General features: G+C 42.8%; 1 protein-coding gene across 1 annotated transcript in view; it reads left to right on the top strand.

The window, feature by feature from the left end:
• Positions 1-23,531, top strand: part of trdn (triadin) — a 433,668-nt gene that overhangs the window by 151,602 nt on the left and 258,535 nt on the right. Inside the window, exon 11 of the mRNA XM_059645698.1 lies at positions 739-837. Coding sequence (XP_059501681.1) covers positions 739-837 — 99 coding nt within the window. The remainder of the gene's footprint in view (positions 1-738; positions 838-23,531) is intronic.

Below are 23,531 nucleotides of genomic sequence, written 5' to 3'. Positions count from 1 at the left end.
ATCAGAAAATATCAGGGCAGACTGGGTCTGCATCCATTGGAGGTTAGAAGTCAGAGAGGTATTTTAATGAAACATAAGACCTTAAAAGGGTTTGACAGCATGAAATACTGGGTAATTTCCCATTGTGGTGGAGACTACACATGGAGGTTCTTAAAAATAAATGATCTGGCATTTAAGACGGAGCTGAGAATATCTTGTTTGCTCTCAGAGGGCCGTGAATCTGTTGAACTCTCCTTCCCAGGCAGTGGTGGAGACAGGATAATTGAATCCTTTAAAGACAAACAGATAGATTGTGGACTAACAAGGGCGTCCAAAGGTATTAGGGAGGCAGGAAAGTGGAGTTGAAGTGACAGTTGCATGATGTTATTGAACGGAGGAGCAGGTTCGAAGGGCTGAATGACCTCAATCCTGTACTAAGTTATACTTCTGTACCCAACTTATTGACATATAATTTGTTTGCACCATTTGGCTGGGTTTGAATGCTTAGTAGTATCACAACATGTTCAATGAAAAATATAAAATGCAGAAAGTACTGATATAATCATAAGATATAGTGAAGCACAAAGCAGTTGTCATTGTCATTGCTGGAAGGTTGTTGTGCTTCTCTATTTTAATGCAATGGTTGAGTTGAACTTATGTAATAATATAAAGAGCCTTCCAAAGTGTTCTTTAAATTTCTCAACACAATCTCTTTAGTTTCTTCATTCCTATGTAATGGACTACATCTTTTCATTCCAGGACTTCCAGCAGATTCTGCAGTCACTCCAGTTCCGGAACAAGGAAAATCTCCAGAAAAGAAACCTCCAGCAATGAAACCTGCAGCACTAGTTGTTCAGGGTAAGTCTTCATTTGTTATAGCAGGCAGATATTCAAAAACACTTGCACACCTAAACTACAGGTTTGTCACATATTAAATGCAACGTATAATTTGGTAATAATTTTTGGCAGCCTTTGTAATGTCTTTATGCAACTTCATACCTATTCCATCAAAGAAAGCACTTGTGATCTTTACATAATGATCATGATTTCAAGTTCAAATAAGATTTATCAGTTCAAATTCTTACAGTGACTCATCAGTAAGCATGTTGGCGTAACATATGTGCAAATGAATACAATGAGTACTTCTAATGATGTAACAGAACAAGATGAACACGGATTTATGAATGACAGGATTTCAAGTTTAAATGAAGTCATGGGAAAAGTGCTGTAGCTTCCATTTGACTTGTACCTGGAATTGATCCATCAGTGGGAAATATTTTATTTTTCCCTAGAGTGCAAAAAAGATTGATTTATTCAAATCTTCCATTCTCTGAAAAAAAATCATTTTGACATTGTGCTTTTTGTGTCTTTATTTCTGATTTGCAACCGACAATCACTGTAGCATAACAGATCAAACCACAGGTGAAGAATTATGTTCACGTTTATTTCAGTGACCTTTTGGTGTATTTCCCATCAACTCCATTAGCTACCCCTGAGAAAACAAAGTAATTGCATTATTCTTTTCACAATTTTATTTAAAAGTGGTCTATAAATTTAGCTTTCATGTGCACAAGCTGTCCATTTCCCTGGAGAAGAGCTTAGCTGTTATAGGTGTACACCAGTGTTCACACGCAATATTTTCAGACCGTCATGCATCATGCAGTCAGTGTCCTTCAGTGTTAGTTCTCGTGACCCAGTCTGCATACAATATAGAATATCCCTCAGGTCCCTACTCCCTGACTTCAAGATTTAACCTTTTCCAGAAGCTTGTGGCTTCCAGCTCTGCTGTGAAGAGAAATAAAAAGTGACTGACATGTCATCAAACTGGAGACAAATGTAGCAAGTCAGTCAGCACATGTGAAAAATACAGGCAAGTTAATTTCTCATGTGTAGAAATTACAAATGAATTGAATTATTTTTCCCAATTCTTGTAAAGCGTCTACAGCTGAAATATAATTTGAGTTTTGCCTTATGTATTCTGATTCATTTCAGTTTCCAGTATTTGCTGCTTCTGTTTTTAATTTGTGTGGAACAGAGAGACTGAATATAAGAATTTATATCAGTATATATACAAACCACATACTCTTAGATCTCGTGCCCTTTAACTTAGTTGTTTATCCCTCTTGAAAGCATGCTGTTTAAGGCTCATGGTGACTTAATTAATAAAGATGTTGGAGATATTTAGTAAAGACATTGAAGTGGCAAGTTCCCATGGTGATCCTTATCAGAATGAGCTAGGAGATAGAATAGATTCGGAATAACACTAAGAAGTTTATTTTCAGCTTTTATACACTCCAAGAGCGGTATGCATTTTTGAGCGAAAAATCTTTGGGTTGAATAGTCTTATATCTTAACAAAGCATCAATTTTAGGGAGTCTCAGAGGATTTCTTACTTTTCTTACACAATCTTCCACTACTCATATCATCAATTATATATCCAAACTCTGTGGCACTACTCTCCTTTAATCTTTCGCAGAGGTGGAAGTTCTTGTTGCTGCCAGACCTTCCAGTGTTGATGTTGTGGGTGCACCATTTAAATTTCGGTTTCACACCATTTCAAACACTGAAAGCTAGGAACTACCATTGGAAGCCTTTTGTGACATCAGATTTCTGAGCAAGAAGACAGAACAAGTGAATTTGGCACTCTGCTTCTCCGACAGTGATCCGGAGGCCCTGGTAGATCGGGTAGTAGAGTAGAGGTCTGTTCTCCTCCTTCCTGATTGGTGTAAAAATCATGGCACCAAACCATGCCAGTCTGATTGGAGATGGCAACCAGATCAGTGGAAATGCCCACAGTCTGGAGGAAGAGCAGCAAAGCCACAAGGAACTGAATGACCTTTCACAGTCTGCGAGGGTAAGTGCCACTATCTTCTTTCTGCTGTCACACACTTACTCTAGCTCTGACACTGCACAGAACTCCCAGCAAGGACCCTGATCTGCCACTTTCACTATTGCATGCAGCATCTTCACTCAAATGCTCTCACCCAGCTGACCCTCCTAATTTACTGTGTATTTCTGTTCTCTGAACTTCCTACTCACTCACACGGGTCACTTCATCGTTTGTCCTGCTCCTGTTCCACCATAAACAGCTCTTCCAACCACTTTTACACTCAATCCCTCTCTTTTGACTTATTCCTGGAAAAACGTTATCGTTATAAGCTGGTGTGCCTGTATCAAATGGTACTACATTCCTCTCCTTGCTGGGTATGAGGAGAAGACAATGGAGGTGGCAAGAGAGGATAGGGACTGCTAATTTAGGAATGCTGAGATCCTCACGTCTCAGAAACTGATTGTGCTGCATTGTGCTGTGTTGTATTGTTTCCCAAATACCACCACTGGACGTGTTTGTAACACTTGCGAGCTTCTGTCCCTATCGTGCAAATCATTCCTTCTCAGCAACCTCTGAAGATGCCAGACCTGACAATCAGCTTCTCCTCCACCTCTGAGGAATAAGCCACAGATCTCTCAGGTGCTGACCAAACAACAGTGTTTCCCACAACCATTTCAGATATTTTTACCTCCGAGGGTAGTTATACTGCAAAAAGTTCAGGGTGGGAGGTGGTTTGGGTGGCACTCCAGTGAGCAGAACACTGGCATGACTCCATAGCTGGCCGAGGAAGAAATACTAGCTGGAATTCAGAGGATTGCTACAAAACAGGCACCAGCTAAGCCCCAGGCAAAAGATGATCCCACAACGTTAGCCATTAATAACATTAATAAACATTGCCCTTTCCTCTGAATGATATAGGTTGGAGTAAGCAGGCTCACAAACATATGAGGGACCACACACAAGCTCTTCAGCAGTCTCCTCTCAGAACACACCATACGTAGCCGACCCTTCAACTTGCATGCTGTCTGCAATTTACATTCAGTATTGATGTATTGATCCAACTGCGATCTCTTACAAGTGAGTATCAGTTACGTTCTGGCTGGCAGGTTACAGCTAAATGCTGCATCGCTTTATCATGGTAAAAGTGGTGCTTTTACCATGATAAAAGTCCTCCTCAATGTCCTCATCGTCCTCCTCAGAAGACCTGCTGTTGCTCTCCCAGCTCTTCCTTGTACATGACATCCCCACTTGTGTGTACCGGTGTGCAGAGAACAGCAAGCTAGGATTTATGCATCAAAATCCTTCTGGAGTGTAATTCAACTCTGCTCTAGATCAATCCAGAAATAAGAACCTCATCTTGAGGAACGCAATTGTCTGCTCCCTGATGGCCCTGCCGATGAGTGGGTTTCCATTGTATCTGCATTCTGCTTCAGTCAGGGTGTTTCGCAAAGGAGTTGTCAACCATCTCTAGAGGGGATAGCCCTAGTTTACCAGCAGCCATTCTTGTCTGACATTTGGCTCTTCAAAAGAGGCAGAAACTTGAGTTATCAAAAATATAGGGCATCATGGCAGCTTTCACGCTAACTGCTATGGACCTCCAGGGTGTGGCAGCAATTATCACAGTTCAGTTGGAAATTGATCATGTGGAATCCTTTTCTGTTTATGAAATCTGTTGCCGTACAATATGGAACTCTCCACATGAGGTATGTATGGTTTATGCACCCGGGAGAAGCTAGTGACGCCTGCGAATCCCACCTTTGGGATATAGCACTGATGTTGTCACAGGGAAAAGGAATGGTATGATCTTGCACAAATTGTATTTGTAGCATCCTTTATACACTTGTGGGTTGAGGATTGAGGGAATCCACACAGGTCCCCAGTAAATGCTTCGATTGTGATAGTCACATAAAAATGTAAGAGCTACTGACACTTTAACAGCCAATGTGATGGGATGGTGACATAATCTCTCAGAGGACCAATACTGCTTCAGAAGATGACACATTTCTGTTACAGTGTTCTGGCACATCCTCTGTCTGCACGTGCACTGATCTTTGGTCTTCTGGGGGAATTGGCAGTGGCGTTGGCAAACTCTTAGCTTGTTAAACATCCTCCTCATCTTGGATCATTTTCTTTCACTGTTTTTTCATGTGGATGCTGTCCAGTATCCACCAGAAGCTGCTGATTTTTTGGGACCTTCCTTGATTCTCTACAGGGTATCAACACCCTCTCTGTACTAATGCAACTGAAACAGTAGCACATTCCATTCTGGGATCCTTTTGGGATGGGTGCAATACACTGATGTAGAAAAGATTAGAAATTTAACACCTTATCAATCATGCAAACCCCAAGCTGTTGTATCAAACATTTGAGACTTTAAGACAGGTTATGATATGGTAAGACATGGAGGCCTTCCAGAAAGAGAACCAAGAAATGCTTCCACATGGATCTCTGCGATATTACTCTTTATGGTAGATGTACACAGCACAACCCTGTCACCACCAGAGGTTCCCAGCAACACAGATACCAATCTTTAGCTGGTTCGATTCACTCCATGTGACATCAAGAGACAGTTGGAGACACTGGAAACTGGAAAGATTTTGGATACTGAGAACATTTCTGCAAAAGAACTGAAGAGTTATGCTCCAGATCTGCTGTACACCGAGCCAAGCTGTTCTCATACACCCCACACCTCATAAATCTTTCTCATTCATTGACATGATGTCTTTTGATCAAGATTTGTAGTAAAGGTTATTCGTCAGTGTATGCACTGCACATACATAGTAATGTCAGATGTGTGCCATTGTTGGATTTAGTGGATGTTTGATTCTTGCAACTGCACTAATTGCACCATCTATACATCACCCACCAGTGCACCCTACTCCACAGCACCCCAGCTTCCTTACCTATAACCCATGGACTGCTGGGATTAGACTTGCTACTCCTGTTAGACTTCCAGACATGGCCATTTGGTTGAAGCACACGCAGTGTGTCTGCCGTACAAACTGTCGGTGCATACTTTGGTGTGACGTTGACAAAGCACGGTGCAAGCAGCAGTGTTTCCAACCCCTTTGACTGTTCAGAGCTGGCAAGCCTGAAAAGCTGGACAGAGATGCTATAAAACCTGTGTGTCTAAGTGAAGCTGCATCACACTTTAAGGCAAGGCAAAGCAGTGGTGCTATGAAAGTCCAAGTAAGCGTGAAGTGAGTTGGCAGACAGAACATGAACTAAGAGTTACTGAGATGCATCCTGTGTGGATGGATGAGATGAATGTATGCCCATGTGTGCAAAGGGACTTGCCTGGAGCATTGCAGTGGAAAGTGTTGGTGAGGTAGGTTAAAGTAAACTCCAAAGCACAGTGATAAAATTCTGAAGTTTTTTTGAGTTTGATTAGATTATAACAATATCATGAAGCTGATATTGTATCCATGCTGAATTTTGTGGATGTAAAATGGACGCATTCCCTGCCTGTGGAGTATGCTATGAGATGTTGAAGAACAATGGAAATCTGGAGAAAACACCTGTAAGATGCAGCTGCAAAGTTTCCACTTCTGATTCTAAGTTGGGAATGGGTACTAACTAGTTCTCACTGGTACCTGGGAAAATACCAAACTGCATAGAAATGAGGCAAAGTAAATGAGGAAAAGGTATCGAAACACCCTTGATGAGATTGTTGAAACTCAGACTTTATAATTTTTTTATTCATTCCACATTCTTCCAAATTTCTGTCTATTACCCACAGTGCTCAAGGACTGGGAGGTTTCTGCCCATTATTTCCTATTAATGCATCAGTGACCAGAAATCATGTGTTGAGTATGAACATATTCTCCTCACAACTAGTAACAAAGCCAGGAATGCGATATGAATCAACTGAAATTGTCTCTCAGTTAATAAAGTAATATATCTTTGACATCCAGAATTAGTTTTAATTACAAACAACTGCCCATCTTTTTTAGAGATAATTGCTTTCCTATTGACAGGTATTGGTTTTTCATCATTTCTTTTATTAAATTCATTACAACTGGGACCTTTGAAAAAAATGTTCAACTAATAATTGGTTAGAGATGCATGCTAAATGCACATTGTCTGTATATTCTTGACATTATGTTCTACAGGGCTGTATACATTATAAGTACATTTAGGTGCTATTTATATGCAGCTTATGAAGATATGAATTAGAAGCAGATGTAGGCTTTTTGCCTTCAAGCATCTTCTATCGTTAAACACGCTGATGGCTGATCTCCTTTGGTTTCTCAACTTTACATTCCCATTTATCTCCAATAGACTTTGGTTTCCTTACCTCACAAGAATCTTTGAATCTCCAGCTTAAAAATACTCAGTGAACCTGCCTCCACCAAAGTCACACAACCCTCTATGCATCCAGGTTTTGATTGTGGGAAACTAAACAATTCAGGAGAAGTTTGATGATTGGTTTGGAAAGAATACAATCAAGTGGAAGTCCAGTCAAACAATGGAGAGTTCAGTTGAGTGGGGAAGTGGATAGTTTGATTGTGAGAACAGAAGAACTGATTGTGGGTTCCAGTGAAACAGGGAATTTTCTTGGTTCACAAACTGTGCTGGAAAGGATGTTCCTGTTCCATGCATCTGTTGTTGCCTCCATTCACCTACTGGCCAGCCAACTTCAAAAGGAGTACTGTAAAAATTTAGACATATAGCATCATATAAACATTCCATTGTTCATAATGTAGGCCCTAAAGTTGATCCTAAGACAATTCTTAAGTCTGCCTCAGTTAAAACTTGATGGATACATTGGCAACGAGTTAGGATCAGGTTTTCCTCTTTCAAAACTTCTAATCTCTGAACTATTCTGGTGGGTTGTTATACCTTCTGTCTCTGACCACCCTCACCTCTGTAATGTCTCACATCTTTATATTCAAGGATATCTCAGCTCGTCCAAGGCTGTGTTTTGGAAAAGCATTGAGCAAGTCAAAGGTAGAGGAGGTTAGAGCTGGATGATAGCTGCATGACTGTAGTTGAGTAGAATTTAATCTAATCCATTACTTTGAGAAACACAGCCACCAGTCCTACTTCATCATTGTTTCACATTGATGTTCATTTTGTTTGGATGAGCTGTCTATCTTGAGCCCACATTACAACGCTTAACTCGGGAGATGATGGCGTAATTGAACTAGTATCCAGAATCCTAGGGTTATGTTCTGGGGACAGAGATTCAAATACAACCATGGCTGATGATGAAAGTTGAATTCAGCAAATATCTGTAGGCCCACCAGCCCACTGGCAAAGGGAAAACATTCCTTGATTAAGTTCGAAGTGGAAGAGCCGATGTGAGAAACTCCCCTATTCCCATTGGCATGTCAATTAGACTCATTAATGAACCAGTTCACAACATTATTCCTGAGCTGAATAGAATTTAATTGTGAGACTGATATGGCTCTCCCATGATTCTTGAAGGCTGCACAGCAAGCTCTGCAGTTTGTCAGCATCCCACTGGTGGAATGGTTAAGGCAGTTACTAGGACCACAAAATTAGTACATTTATTGGTTTTGGAACCACATCTGTTCACAGGACTTTCACAACACAGAAATATTATCATTTTGATTGAAAGAAGGTACAATATACCTGTAAAATTAAAATAAGGGAAAGGATATTACATTATTTTTTCAAGTGCAAACTTCAAACCTCCTAGGAAAAGAATTTTTTGTCTGTAAGAAATGTTATAGTCTCACAAGGTCACTTGAAATATTTATTGCATTAAATAATATATATTCAGTCACGATTCACTGAATATAGGAAAAGACTAATAAATATTCTGTCTACATAACAATGTAATATGTTAAAAATTGAATTATTGTCGTTAGTTAAGTCTTGAGCTGTATTCAATACATTGCTGCACATTGCTGGGAAATACTAGTAAATTTGAAATTTTAATAAAGGTAATGCATTATTAATATGTATGTTCACTTCTGTGAATGCAAAGGGCCCTGTATCAAATTATCAGATGTATCAATTTGTTATGTCATGTCTTGGATTTGCAGAGCTTCAGGATTCATAGCATTATGGTGTATAACTTTTATGGTACAATTAATCTCTAACATTGTCTTTCAAAACTGATTTATTTTATGCTGCAATGTTTCACAAAGCTAAATGTTTTTATGGCTGTTATTTTCATAATTAACTCACAGTAATTCATTAAATTAAGTTAAATGCTTGAACCGGCAGAAATAAGGGACAGTAAAATAATTAACTGTGTAGCTGAGAGCTTCCGAGTACAACTGATTATTTTTTCATCGAATGTGTTCAAGTATCAAGTAGTTCTATAAGTCAATCTTTTACTTTTTGTTTTGATGTGTGTTTAGGGTCTGATTTGATTTAATTTTGCAAAATAATCCTGCTGGCGTCTACAGATCTTTCTGCAAGAGTTCTTCATTTACGGTTTTGTCGCTGCCCAAATTCTCTACAGATAACATTAGAGTTACTGCTGATTACCTGCTCCCTCTGCTTCTCTTGTGACTCTGCCATCACTACTTCATTATCATCATCACTATGTATGCGTCCGATGATCCTCCAGTTACTCCACTGTTCTGAACAATTTGATCATTTCTTAAATATAAATGAACCAGGTCTGTTGTTGTGTTGTAAATCTTATGTCATAGACTCAGATTCTTCAATCCAAATCATCCACGCTGATCAAATATCCTACATTTATCTGGTCCCATTTGCCAGAATTTGGCCAATATCCCTCGATACCCTTCCTTTTCCAGATGACTTTTAAACATTGTGATTGTACCAGCCTCCACTTCCTCTGGCAGCTCATTTTGTTAACAGACCACCCTCTGCGTGAAAACCTTGGCCATTAGGTCCCTTTTAAATCTTTCCCGTCTAACCTTAAACCTATGCACTGTAGTTTTAGACTTTGCCCTGGGAAAAAGACTTGAGCGATTCACCCTATCCATGCTCCTCATGATTTTATAAACATCTGTAAGGTCATCCCTCAGCCTCTGATGCTCTGGAGAAAATAGCCCCAGCCTATTTGGCCTCTCCCTACAGCTCAAACCCTCCAAACCAGACAACATCCTTGCACATCTTTTCTGCCCTCTTTCAAGTTTCATAACATGTTTCCTGTAGCAGGGAGACCAGAATCGAAGGCAGTATTCCAAGAGTGGCCTCACCAGTGTCCTGTACGGCAGTGACATTACATTCCAATTCCAATATTCAATGCGCTGACCAATAGAGGCAAGCATAGCAAACACCTTCTTCACTATAGATAACAAAGTGTGGGGCTGGATGAACACAGCAGGCCAAGCAGCATCTCAGGAGCACAAAAGCTGATGTTTCGGGCCTAGCCCCTTCATCAGAAATGAGGGAGGGTGAGAGGGTTCTGAAATAAATAAGGAGAGAGGGGGAGGCGGATCGAAGATGGCTAGAGGAGAAGATAGGTGGAGAAGAGACAGGTAAGTTAAAGAGGTGGGGATGGAGCCAGTTGAGGTGAGTATAGTTGAGGAAGGAGGGAGGGGGTAGGTCAGTTCGGGGAGGACGGACAGGTCAAGGGGGTGGGATGAGGTTAGTGGGAAGGAAATGGGGGTGTGGCTTGAGGTGGGAGGAGATTGCACCTTCAAGGAATTATGAACCTGCACCCCAAGGCCTCTTTGTTTGGCAACCCTCCCCACTACCTTACCATTAAGTGTATAAGTTCTGCCCTGATTCACCTTTCCAAAATTTAATACCTCACCCCTTGTCTAAATCGACCACTCCTCAGCCATTCGGCGACTCTGAGGTTACCTTCTTCACCCTCCACAGCAACAGCAATGTTGGTGTCATCTGCAAACTTACTGACCATACCTCCTACACTAACACACAAATCATTTGTATAAATGACAAAAAACAGTGGACCCAGCACTGATCCTTAGGCCTCTAGACCTAAAAGCAACCTTCCATCACCACAGTATTTGCTCAGCAATAAGCTTCTTGCTGACACTCAGTTTGGTTTCCACCAGGGCCAGTCAGCCCCTGATGTCATTACAGTTTTGATTCAAACATGGAAAAAATCTAGAGATGAAGTGAGAATGACAGCTCTTGAAACCAAGGCCAGACTTGACAGAATGTCAAGAGACTCTAGCAAAAGAAATCATTGGCAATTAGTGGGGAAACTCTACACTGGCTGGAGTCGTAACCTGCACAAAGGAAGATGTTTGCGATTGTTGGAGGTCAGTCATCCCAGTTCCAGAACATCTCTGCAGGAGTTCCTCAGCTGCTGTATTACTATCCTTCTCTCCATCATAAGGTCGGAAATGGGGATGTTAACTATAGATAACATAGTGTACAGCACTGTTCACAACTCCTCAGATACTGAAGCAGGCTTTATACAAATGCAGAAAGACCTGGACAATATCCCTATAAGTGCAAAACAATGGCCATCTCCACTAAGGGAGAATTGAGCCTTTAGGACTTGACTTTCAATGGCATTACCTCCAATGAATCCCCCAGACCACCCTGCACCCTGTCAAAATTCTGTAGGTTACCGTTGCCCAAAATTTAACTGGAATAAGCACATAAATACAGTGGCTACAATAGCAGGTCATATGTAAGGAATGCTGCTGTGTGTAACCAAACTCCAGACTCCCCAAAATGTGAGTCTTAATCTATGACTTCACTAAGTTGTCTGTTGAATGTTGGTAGACAGAATCCTAGCACAAGTTCCTATGCTGCTTCTTCCAGAGCTCTTACATTCAGAGACCCTGCAGGCAAGTTGTGAAGGAAGTGAAGTTTGAAAGATGACAGTGATGTTTCTTCAACGAATGTAAGAGAATATGTTTCACTGGTTAAAATAGTATCAGAGATAATGGGAACTGCAGATGCTGGAGAATTCCAAGATAATAAAATGTGAGGCTGGATGAACACAGCAGGCCAAGCAGCATCTCAGGAGCACAAAAGCTGACGTTTCGGGCCTAGACCCTTCATCAGAGAGGGGGATGGGGAGAGGGAACTGGAATAAATAGGGAGAGAGGGGGAGGCGGACCGAAGATGGAGAGTAAAGAAGATAGGTGGAGAGAGTATAGGTGGGGAGGTAGGGAGGGGATAGGTCAGTCCAGGGAAGACGGACAGGTCAAGGAGGTGGGATGAGGTTAATAGGTAGATGGGGGTGCGGCTTGGGGTGGGAGGAAGGGATGGGTGAGAGGAAGAACCGGTTAGGGACGCAGAGACAGGTTGGACTGGTTTTGGGATGCAGTGGGTGGGGGGGAAGAGCTGGGCTGGTTGTGTGGTGCAGTGGGGGGAGGGGACGAACTGGGCTGGTTTAGGGATGAAGTAGGGGAAGGGGAGATTTTGAAACTGGTGAAGTCCACATTGATACCGTTAGGCTGCAGGGTTCCCAGGCGGAATATGAGTTGCTGTTCCTGCAACCTTCGGGTGGCATCATTGTGGCAGTGCAGGATGCCCATGATGGACATGTCATCTAGAGAATGGGAGGGGGAGTGGAAATGGTTTGCGACTGGGAGGTGCAGTTGTTTGTTGCGAACTGAGCGGAGGTGTTCTGCAAAGCGGTCTCCAAGCCTCCGCTTGGTTTCCCCAATGTAGAGGAAGCCGCACCGGGTACAGTGGATGCAGTATACCACATTGGCAGATGTGCAGGTGAACCTCTGCTTAATGTGGAATGTCATCTTGGGGCCTGGGAAAGGGGTGAGAGAGGAGGTGTGGGGGCAAGTGTAGCATTTCCTGCGGTTGCAGGGGAAGGTGCCGGGTGTGGTGGGGTTGGAGGGCAGTGTGGAGCGAACAAGGGAGTCACGGAGAGAGTGGTCTCTCCGGAAAGCAGACAGGGGTGGGGATGGAAAAATGTCTTGGGTGGTGGGGTCGGATTGTAAATGGCGAAAGTGTCGGAGGATGATGCGTTGTATCCGGAGGTTGGTAGGGTGGTGTGTGAGAACGAGGGGGATCCTCTTAGGGCGGTTGTGGCGGGGGCGGGGTGTGAGGGATGTGTTGCGGGAAATACGGGAGACGCGGTCAAGGGCGTTCTCGATCACTGTGGGGGGAAAGTTGCGGTCCTTAAAGAACTTGGAAATCTGGGATGTGCGGGAGTGGAATGCTGCCTACCCTGGTCGACCCATCGTCTCAGCCTGCTCCTGCCCCACCGAACTCATCTCCACCTATCTGGACTCCATTTTCTCCCCTTTGGTCCAGGAACTCCCCACCTACGTCCGTGACACCACCCACGCCCTCCACCTCCTCCAGGACTTCCAATTCCCTGGCCCCCAACACCTCATATTCACCATGGACGTCCAGTCCCTATACACCTGCATTCCGCATGCAGATGGCCTCAAGGCCCTCCGCTTCTTCCAGTCCCACAGGCCCGACCAGTCCCCCTCCACCGACACTCTCATCCGCCTAGCTGAACACGTCCTCACCCTCAACAACTTCTCTTTTGACTCCTCCCACTTCCTACAGACTAAGGGTGTGGCCATGGGCACCCGCATGGGCCCCAGCTATGCCTGCCTCTTTGTAGGTTACGTGGAACAGTCCCTCCTCCGCACCTACACAGGCCCCAAACCCCACCTCTTCCTCCGGTACATTGATGACTGTATCGGCGCCGCCTCTTGCTCCCCAGAGGAGCTCGAACAGGTCATTCACTTCACCAACACCTTCCACCTCAACCTTCAGTTCACCTGGACCATCTCCAGCACATCCCTCACCTTCCTGGACCTCTCAGTCTCCATCTCAGGCAACCAGCTTGTAACTGATGTCCATTTCAAGCCCACCGACTCCCACAGCTACCTAGAATACACCTCCTCCCACCCACCCTCCTGCAAAAATTCCATCCCCTATTCCCAATTCCTCCGCCTCCGCCACATCTGCTCCCACGACAAGACATTCCACTCCCGCACATCCCAGATGTCCAAGTTCTTTAAGGACCGCAACTTTCCCCCCAGAGTGATCGAGAACGCCCTTGACCGCGTCTCCCGTATTTCCCGCAACACATCCCTCACACCCCGCCCCTGCCACAACCGCCCTAAGAGGATCCCCCTCATTCTCACACACCACCCTACCAACCTCCGGATACAACGCATCATCCTCCGACACTTTCACCATTTACAATCCGACCCCACCACCCAAGACATTTTTCCATCCCCACCCCTGTCTGCTTTCCGGAGAGACCACTCTCTCCGTGACTCCCTTGTTCGCTCCACACTGCCCTCCAACCCCACCACACCCGGCACCTTCCCCTGCAACCGCAGGAAATGCTACACTTGCCCCCACACCTCCTCCCTCACCCCTATCCCAGGCCCCAAGATGACATTCCACATTAAGCAGAGGTTCACCTGCACATCTGCCAATGTGGTATACTGCATCCATTGTACCCGGTGCGGCTTCCTCTACATTGGGGAAACCAAGCGGAGGCTTGGAGACCGCTTTGCAGAACACCTCCGCTCAGTTCGCAACAAACAACTGCACCTCCCAGTCGCAAACCATTTCCACTCCCCCTCCAATTCTTTAGATGACATGTCCATCATGGGCCTCCTGCACTGCCACAATGATGCCACCCGAAGATTGCAGGAACAGCAACTCATATTCCGCCTGTGAACCCTGCAGCCTAACGGTATCAATGTGGACTTCACCAGTTTCAAAATCTCCCCTTCCCCTACTGCATCCCTAAACCAGCCCAGTTCGTCCCCTCCCCCCAATGCACCACACAACCAGCCCAGCTCTTCCCCCCCACCCACTGCATCCCAAAACCAGTCCAACCTGTCTCTGCGTCCCTAACCGGTTCTTCCTCTCACCCATCCCTTCCTCCCACCCCAAGCCGCACCCCCATCTACCTACTAACCTCATCCCACCTCCTTGACCTGTCCGTCTTCCCTGGACTGACCTATCCCCTCCCTACCTCCCCACCTATACTCTCCTCTACACCTATCTTCTTTTCTCCCCATCTTCGGTCCGCCTCCGCCTCTCTCCCCATTTATTCCAGTTCCCTCACCCCATCCCCCTCTCTGATGAAGGGTCTAGGCCCAAAATGTCAGCTTTTGTGCTCCTGAGATGCTGCTGGGCCTGCTGTGTTCATCCAGCCTCACATTTTATTATCTACGTTTCACTGGTTTTTGTCTTAAGCTCAGGAACTGCACAGCTCTGAAGCACTGAGATATCCCTAGGCAAAGTAAAGAAAGCATTGTCTCCAGAAACAAATCACAGGGAAGAATATCAGCCCCAATATGTTATGTGAAGTGAACAAAAATAATCGCTGTAATAAAAGTAGATATAGTTCCTCAAGTATAAATGTAGCAGCTATTAATCAGCATTTCTCAATAGAACATTAAGGTTTCACAAGCTGTCATCCAGCTACCCTGTTCCATTGTGACGCAGTCAGTATTCTGGACATTGCAGAGATGTGCACAAGAAGATCATTTCTCATCTGATCCATTTGACATTTGGACAATTGTTGTTTGATTGTAAGATAACAAAGTGTGGAGCTGGATGAACACAGCAGGCCAAGCAGCATCTTAGGAGCACAAAAGCTGACGTTTCGGGCCTAGACCCTTCATCAGAAAAGGGGGATAGGGACAGGATTCTGAAATAAAGAGGGATGGAACAGCCCCCCTTTGGCACCTACACTGGCCCTAAACCCCACCTCTTCCTCCGTTACATTGATGACTGTATCAGCGCCACCTCATGCTCCCAAGAGGAGCTCGAAAAATTCATCCATTTCACCAACACCTTCCACCTCAACCTTCAGTTCACCTGGACCATCTCCAACACATCCCTTAAATTCCTGGACCTTTCTGTCTCCATCTCAGGCACCCACCGACAAACCGATGTCCATTTCAAGCCCACCAACTCCCACAGCTACCTAGAATACATCTCCTCCCACCCACCTTCCTGCAAAAGTTCCATCCCCGATTCCCAATTCCTTTGCCTCCGCCACATCTGCTCCCAGGATGTGGCATTCCACTCCTGCACACCCCAGATGTCCTCATTCTTCAAGGACCGGAACATCCCCCCTGCAGTGGTCGAAAACGCCCTCAGCCGTGTCTCCCGCATTTCCTGCAACTCATCCCTCACACCCCGCCCCCGCAATAACTGCCAAAAGAGAATCCCCGTAGTCCTCACATACCACCCCACCAACCTCCGGATACAACGCATCATCCTCCGACACTTCCGCCATCTACAATCCAACCCCACCACCCAAGACATTTTTCCATCCCCACCCTTGTCTGTCTTCCAGAGAGACCACTCTCTCCGCGACTCTGTTGTCCACTCCACGCTCCCCTCCAAGCCCACCACACCCGGCACCTTCCCCTGCAACTGCAGTAAATGCTACACTTGCCCCCACACCTCCTCCCTCACTCCTATCGCAGGCCCCAAGATGGCTTTCCACATCAAGCAGATGTTCACCTGAACATCTGCCAATGTGGTATACTGCATCCATTGTACCCGGTGTGGCTTCCTCTAAATTGGGGAAACTAAGCAGAGGCTTGGGGACCGCTTTGCAGAACACCTACGCTCGGTCCACAGTAAACAACTGCACCTCCTGGTCGTGAACCATTTCAACTTCCCCTCCCATTCCTTAGAAGACATGTCCACCCTGGGCCTCCTGCAGTGCCACAATGATGCCACCTGTAGGTTGCAGGAACAACAATTCATATTCCGCTTGGGAACCCTGCAGCCTAATGGTATCAATGTGGATTTCACCAGCTTCAAAATCTCCCGTCCCCACACTGCATCCACCCGCTCGTCCCCACCTGCCAAACCTGTTCTCCCTCTCACCTATCTCCTCCTCCCACCTCAAGCCGCACCTCCATTTCCTACCTACTAACCTCATCCCACCTCCTTGACCTGTCCGTCCTCCCCGGACTAACCTATCCCCTTCCTACCTCCCCCCTGATACTCTCCTCTCCACCTATCTTCTTTTCTCTCCATCTTCGGTCCGCCTCCCCCTCTCTCCCTATTTATTCCAGAATCCTGTCCCTATCCCCCTTTTCTGATGAAGGGTCTAGGCCCGAAACGTCAGCTTTTGTGCTCCTAAGATGCTGCTTGGCCTGCTGTGTTCATCCAGCTCCACACTTTGTTATCTCGAATTCTCAAGCATCTCCAGATCCCATTAACTCTGTTGTTTTATTGTCATCACTGAAACTGTGGTTACAAATGATACCATAAGATTTCTTGAAATTCTGCTCTGCTGGTGTTGTATCCATGTTTGACTTATGTTCATATAGGATCTGACGTATAGAATGATCATATTCGAGAACTTTTCACTGAAGGAGACTCCACAGTCAAATAATGAATGCCATACCCTAACGTAGCACTCTACATCTTTAATGCTAATGGATGTCGTTCTTTGTCAGAAATCTATATTTTTTTTCTTTCTGGGTAGATGTGGTCATTACACGGTCTCTACTGCCATTTGTATAAGTACATGTTGGCATGGTGTTGATTGGCTATTGTGTATGTGGTGAATTCATTCATTTTAGAAAACAACTGGCTTAAAACATTGTTTTCTTAAATACCTTTCAAGGGTGCCAGTTTCTGACAAGGGCAACATTTGTTACAGATCCTCGATTGCCCTTGAATGTGTAATACAATGGAGTCTCAATCCTTTCCACTAATTATTCTCCAAATGACTACATTTTAGAGTTTGAACTTAATAGCCTTCACAGGAGCAGAGAAAGCTTTTATGAACTGGTCTGATCTTAGTTTTGCCTATGAACTTCTCAGATGAGATAGATGTTGTCACTAGATCAACTGTACACTGGAGATTCTGAAACAGTGTCCCTTGTGACCATTCGTGGGAGGTAATCTGTGCCTATTCTGCTCCCAATACTCAAGCTAGTTTTAATTGGGTACATAGAGAAGCAAGTGGCTTTGTCTCATGGCAATGCTGTTGTAACAGCCTCCAGAGTCTGTATTCTCATTCAAATCATTGGGAGAATGCAATTTCTTGGATCTTAACACTGTATCAGCTAGTCTTCCGTCTATCAAGATCACTGCACATTACTGTTCTAATATCAGTTTTCTCATCTTCATTGCCATATATCTATTTCTAATGTACAAAGTTGTGCCAGCTTCTTTTTCATATCTTGGTGGTGCAAGATGGTACTCAGAATTCAGACTTTTAAATGCCAATTGCCATTGTTTGAGTTTTCCTTGGTTAGTGAAAACAGTAGATGCATTGTCATTTTAGGACTGCCAGTTTACGACGGGATGAGACAAATTATATAATATCTAACAAGAATAACCATAAAATATAGACAGTTATGCTCCTTGGAATGGATTTCTGTGGTTGATCATAATTTCTGAGGTAATATATCTTGTTCCAGTAACCTGAAAATTAATTTGCTTCATAAACCACACTTCTACGCAGTGAACCAATACTGTACCTAATATACCCAGAATAACATTTGAAACCTTACTGCTACCTTTTGGATCAAAATGATTATAAGCATTTGGTACAATGTGTTATTTTTGAAGTTCAATGGCTAATATGCTTGGGAGCATCTTTGTAAGTATATGAGGGACTAATTAGTTCATTGTTTCTTGGAAAGAGTGGAGAGAGGAATCTGGACATTGGGAGATGTTAAAAACAGAGGGAAGAATTTAATAGGCATGGAGCGAGACACCATCCAGAAGCTTGAAAACTGATGGCAGCCCTGCCGAGATCCGGCTCCTTGTTGGCATTGGAGCCTTGGTTCCTTTGAGGAGAAGTTCCCTGAGAAAATCCAGTGTGAGGTTGAGAACCCTCCTCCAGGAGCTGCCAGCCAATGAGAGGGACTGTTGGTCACTGAATGAAATCCAAGCAGAGGATCACCAATGGAGTTCCGGAGACAAGATAGATGGGGCAGATAATGCCAAGGTCAGAAGGCTGGCAGAGGTGGGGAAGGTGTGGGGTGAGTGTGGTGTTGGGACAGAAGCAGCTTTCTCTTCAACTTTCCTACCAGCTCAGCAGCCTCTGTGGCCCGTGCGTGACAGTGATTTCTGGAACCGGAAGTCAATACCACAATCAGTGTGCTGATGCCAATCGCCATATGCGGAATATCAGAATGGTTAGGCTCTCGTGCTGAAGGGGAACTTTGGATTGATGGGAGTCAGCACTCTTCAGTGGCTCATGCAGCATGTATAAACACACTTCTTTGGAGACAACTCTGGACAAGTTTAGAATATTCCCAAATTTTAAAAAAATGATTGAATGGTTTGTTTTATTAGCTGAGCCATGGAGAAAAATAAATCACATGTTTAGCACTAGCTGGATTATTATGTTCAATTCCAGGCATCACATGCTAGAAGGATGCCAGGGCCTCAGAAGAAATCTACGACTGTGTGACCAGGAATGAATGAATTCAGTTATTAGAGATATTGGCGAAAGTAAATACAAACAGATGAATTCGGAGCTGGAGTAGGTCATTTGGAGTCCCAAACCTGTTTCACTATTCACAGTCAGTCATGATTACTCTATACTCCTGCAACTGCGGATAACCTTTAACTCCATTGATATCAAAAATACATCTACCTCCGCCTTTAAGGTATTCAAATACTTTGTTTCTGCTACCTTTTGGGGAAGTGTTCTGAAGTTTCATGACCTTATTGAAGAACCATTCCCCCATCTCTGCCCTAAATACTTGTTCAACCATATGAGAAAGGATGGTTTGGCTCCTTTCTTTTCAAACCTGTCTTGGTCAGTTTGACAACAATGACCAGGAGATCAAGGAACCACTGAAGCACAAATGCTTGGTGTTTCAGAACTGGAAACACCATGAAAATGCAAGGGAAAGAAAGCAGGTCGACAGACAAATAAGCCAGGGTGAAGAGAAAAAATAAAGTTTATGATTTAGAATTCATTGTCTAAAAAAGGGGAGGAAGCAGATTCAAAGGTAGCTTTCAAAAGGAAATTGCATAAGTATTTAAAGGGAAAATAAATTGCTTGGCCAGAGGGAACAAGGGGAGCTTGGACTATTTGTACAGTCTCTTTCAAAGAGCCAGCCAGGCACCATGTACTGAATAGCTGCCTTCTTCAATTCTGCATTATTCTGTGTTTTTATGATTCCAACACACTGGAATTTCCTTTTTGTCTTTGCATAGTGAAATGGGGACCCGGAAACCTGCATTGTCAGCCTGACGTAATTCACTGGTAGGAAAATGTCGATCCTGTTAAAATCCTCATTCAGATCACCCAATTTAAATATTTGTGCCAGATGCACACAATAATTATATATCTGACTTATTTTTGGAGTTGCTTTGAGGGACATTAGTATTTGACCCCAAGATTAGTATTTGAGGGACATTATCTTCACCTGAGCTGGCGGATAATACATTCCAAAAGAGTGTAACTTCAGCAATACAACAGAACTTTGGAATATTAGTCTGGATTATGAAGTAAAAATCTAATCTTTGAAAAATCAAAAGAATACAGCAAACTGAACTAAGCTGACTTTAAAATTTGTGCTGATATAATGAAAACAAGCAAGTGTACAACAATTCTTAGGGCAGTTTCTATATGAAACATGAACCTTTTTTCATTTTAAAGTCTGGCATGACTATTATTGACTAGTAAAGTGTTAAATCAAAATGGATGTGGAATAATTATCTATTGAGGCATCTAATTATTGAAGCATATGCAATTAATGATGGATTGGGACACTTGACTCTGCAAAAATTAGTCTAGAATAATTCACACAGTTGGTTAGAATGTAACTAGTCAGTATTACACATTGCAATCATTGTGAGTGCTATTTTCAGAAAATGTGCTGATGTTTGACACTGTTAAGAGTGCCTGGGAGAATGGAATATTTATGAAGGTTCAATGTGAGCTTTTTTTGTGCTTGCTTAAACACAATATGGTAGGTCTACAGTAAATTAGGTCCAAACACATTCATCGGAAGTGGCAATGAAAATGCTTAAAATATGAAAGTACAAAATAATCACTGGTTCCATTTGGTCCCGTGACACTGGGAACAATTTATTTGCTGGAAATATTAGGCACTAATGAGGCACTGATTTTGAGTTGGGTAAGACGAGGTCTTGAACTGTAACACCAGTTTAGCTGATTGTCAATGCAGGATGACATCTTATTAAGGGAGTTGGTTTGCCCTTAGAATGGTCATCAAGAAGATTATTCAGGGAAAGATTGCCGATTACATTGACTCCCGGTGCTCATTAAGGAGGTTGCACACAATTTTATAAGTTAACAGTGCAGTTGCTGACCTCCCCTAACAGGAAACAGCTAAACAATAGTAGAGAAGGTGTTGTTGATGGTTTCAAGCATTACTATATCCATTTTTCACTGTTCACTTATTGCTTGAAATCAACTGACTATATATATAGACTGAACTACAAAGATACAAGGAGAGACTTTCTAGATTATGGCTTATGGAAACTGTAACCCCTTCAAGAAAGGGAGAATAGAATATGAAGACAATCTAGCAAAAAACAGAAGAAAAGTGAATGTGTATCCATTACAGACAAAGCCAGGAGAATTTATACTGGGCAATACAGAAATTTCAGAAAAGTTGAATGCTTACTTTGTGTCTGTTTACAAAAGAAGTTGACGGATATTTCCTAGAACTAGAGATCCATGTGGAAGCCGAGAATGAGGAGTTGAATAAAATAAGCATTTGTAAGAAGATGGTACTAGAGAAATTAATAGGATTCAAAGCCAATAAAACCATGAGGCTAATGGTTTACATTCCAGAGTGTTGAAGGAGCTGCCTATAGATGTAGTCGATGCATGAGTGATTATCTTCCAAAACGTATGGTTCGGGATGATTTTTGCAGATTAGAAGGTAGCAGACACACCGGAGTGGGTTATCAGTGTGAGCGGGTGAGAAAACTAGAAATTACAGACCAGTCAATCTTATGTCAGTAGTGGGAAAAATGCTGGAATTTATTTTAGATGATGAGATAAGTAGACATCTGGTTAATAATGATCTGATTGGACATAAGCAATGTGGACTTGCAAATGGGAAATCATGTTTGTTAAATTTGTTGAAGGATTTTGAAGGTGTTACTAACAAAATTGAGAAAAGAGAGCCAATTGATGTAGTATACTTAGATTTTCAGAAGGTTTATTTATAAAGTCTCCAACAAGAATTGCAGGGATGTTACCAGAACTGAAGAGTTTTTAATGAGGAAAGGCTGCATAAACTGGGACAGGTGTATGAATAGGAAAGACTTAGAGAGGTACGGGCGACTGGGACTAGTTTAGTTTGGGAAACTTGCTTAGCATGGACAAGTTGGACAGAAGGGTCTGTTTCCATGATGACTCTTAGAAACTGGTTAGGAACATTAAAACACATGGGATAAGAGGTAATGTACATGATTAAAGATTAACTAACAAACAGAAAACAATGATAGGAATAAGTGGTTTGTTTTTTCATTGACACGCTGTGGCTAGTCAGGTATTATAAGGGTCAGTGCTTAGGCTCCAGCTGTTCACAATAAACGTCAATAAATTTGAGTTGAGGACTAAATTCAATATTTCTAAGTTTGCAGATGGTACAAAGTTAAGTGCGAATGCGTGATATGACAAAGATGTAAAGCAGTTTTAGGAGGATTTGGACGGGTTTCGTGAATGGGCTAGAACATAGTAGATAGAATGTCATGTGTAAAAATGTGAGGTTATGCTCATCGGTTGGAGAAAAGCACATGCAGAGTTTTGCTTAAATGCTAAAAAATTGGAAGGTGCAAATGTACAAAAGGATCACTTTTTGATAAATCACTAAAGGTTCCAGTGTTGTCCCAACTTGGTGAAAGTCTGGGGGATGACTCATTCCTGCCAACAATAAATGTGAACCAGGAAATAAAGCTGCGACCTAACAGATCACCTTAGGACAAGATCATACATGATCAACTTATCATGTGAAATAAAAGATGAGGGAAAAGGCAAGACAAATATGTGTAATAGAGATAAACTGATAAAAGTATACTTAATGGTAGGCCATTTGAGATTACAATTACAAAAATATATGTGTGAAAGACAAAACTTGAAGATATACATAGGGTAAATCAACAAAGTAAATATGCTGTTTTGAACTTTATAAGAATTATTTAGTATATAAGCCTCATGTAAAATACTATTTTGAACATATCAAAGTCAGCAGTAAAAATGAATTCTGACAAGATAATTCGAACATCAGTAAGAAGTTGAATTACAATAATCTACAAGAATATCTGAATAACCTCTGAGGACCAGAATCAATATTGATTTGAACCTGTAAACATTTAGATTATGGCTTTGAAGAATGACTCAAGGCTTTAACTTGGCCTGACATCAACAAGAGGAACAAGAATTAAATGCTAAAAATAAAAAAAAGTACAAATTGAGAAGTCCTTCAAGTGAAACCAGGAACTAAGGTAATCAATGTAACATTATGAAAGGCTGGCTTGGAGATAATTACGATTCAGTTTTCCAGCAGGATTGTAAACCTGCAGAGTGCAGCACTAAGAGTGTAAAATACCTGGAATCCAAACACAAGTACCAATTGTGGAAAATTGAATGGTGCAATTATTTTTATCCTTTATGTATTTTTAAGGAATTTACTCCAGTTTCCCTTTCTCACTTGCCTAGAATACGTCTGTAAAGGAAATGCTATGTAACAGTAAACATGCATTTTCGCCAGCCATGCAATTTCTAAGTTCATATTCAGAATTGGGAATATGGGCGTGTGGTCCACACTTCTTTAGTATCTAATACCTACGACAATAAAAACAAAATGAGCAAGTGAAGTCTAATGCATTCCGAAGATTTGAAATAACTCATGCCCACATTGCC

Source organism: Stegostoma tigrinum, chromosome 4 (assembly GCF_030684315.1).
Source record: "Stegostoma tigrinum isolate sSteTig4 chromosome 4, sSteTig4.hap1, whole genome shotgun sequence".
In the NCBI taxonomy this organism is placed as follows: domain Eukaryota; kingdom Metazoa; phylum Chordata; class Chondrichthyes; order Orectolobiformes; family Stegostomatidae; genus Stegostoma; species Stegostoma tigrinum.
The sequence above is the reverse complement of the archived record's forward strand: the minus strand, read 5'-3'. Positions and strand labels throughout refer to the sequence as shown.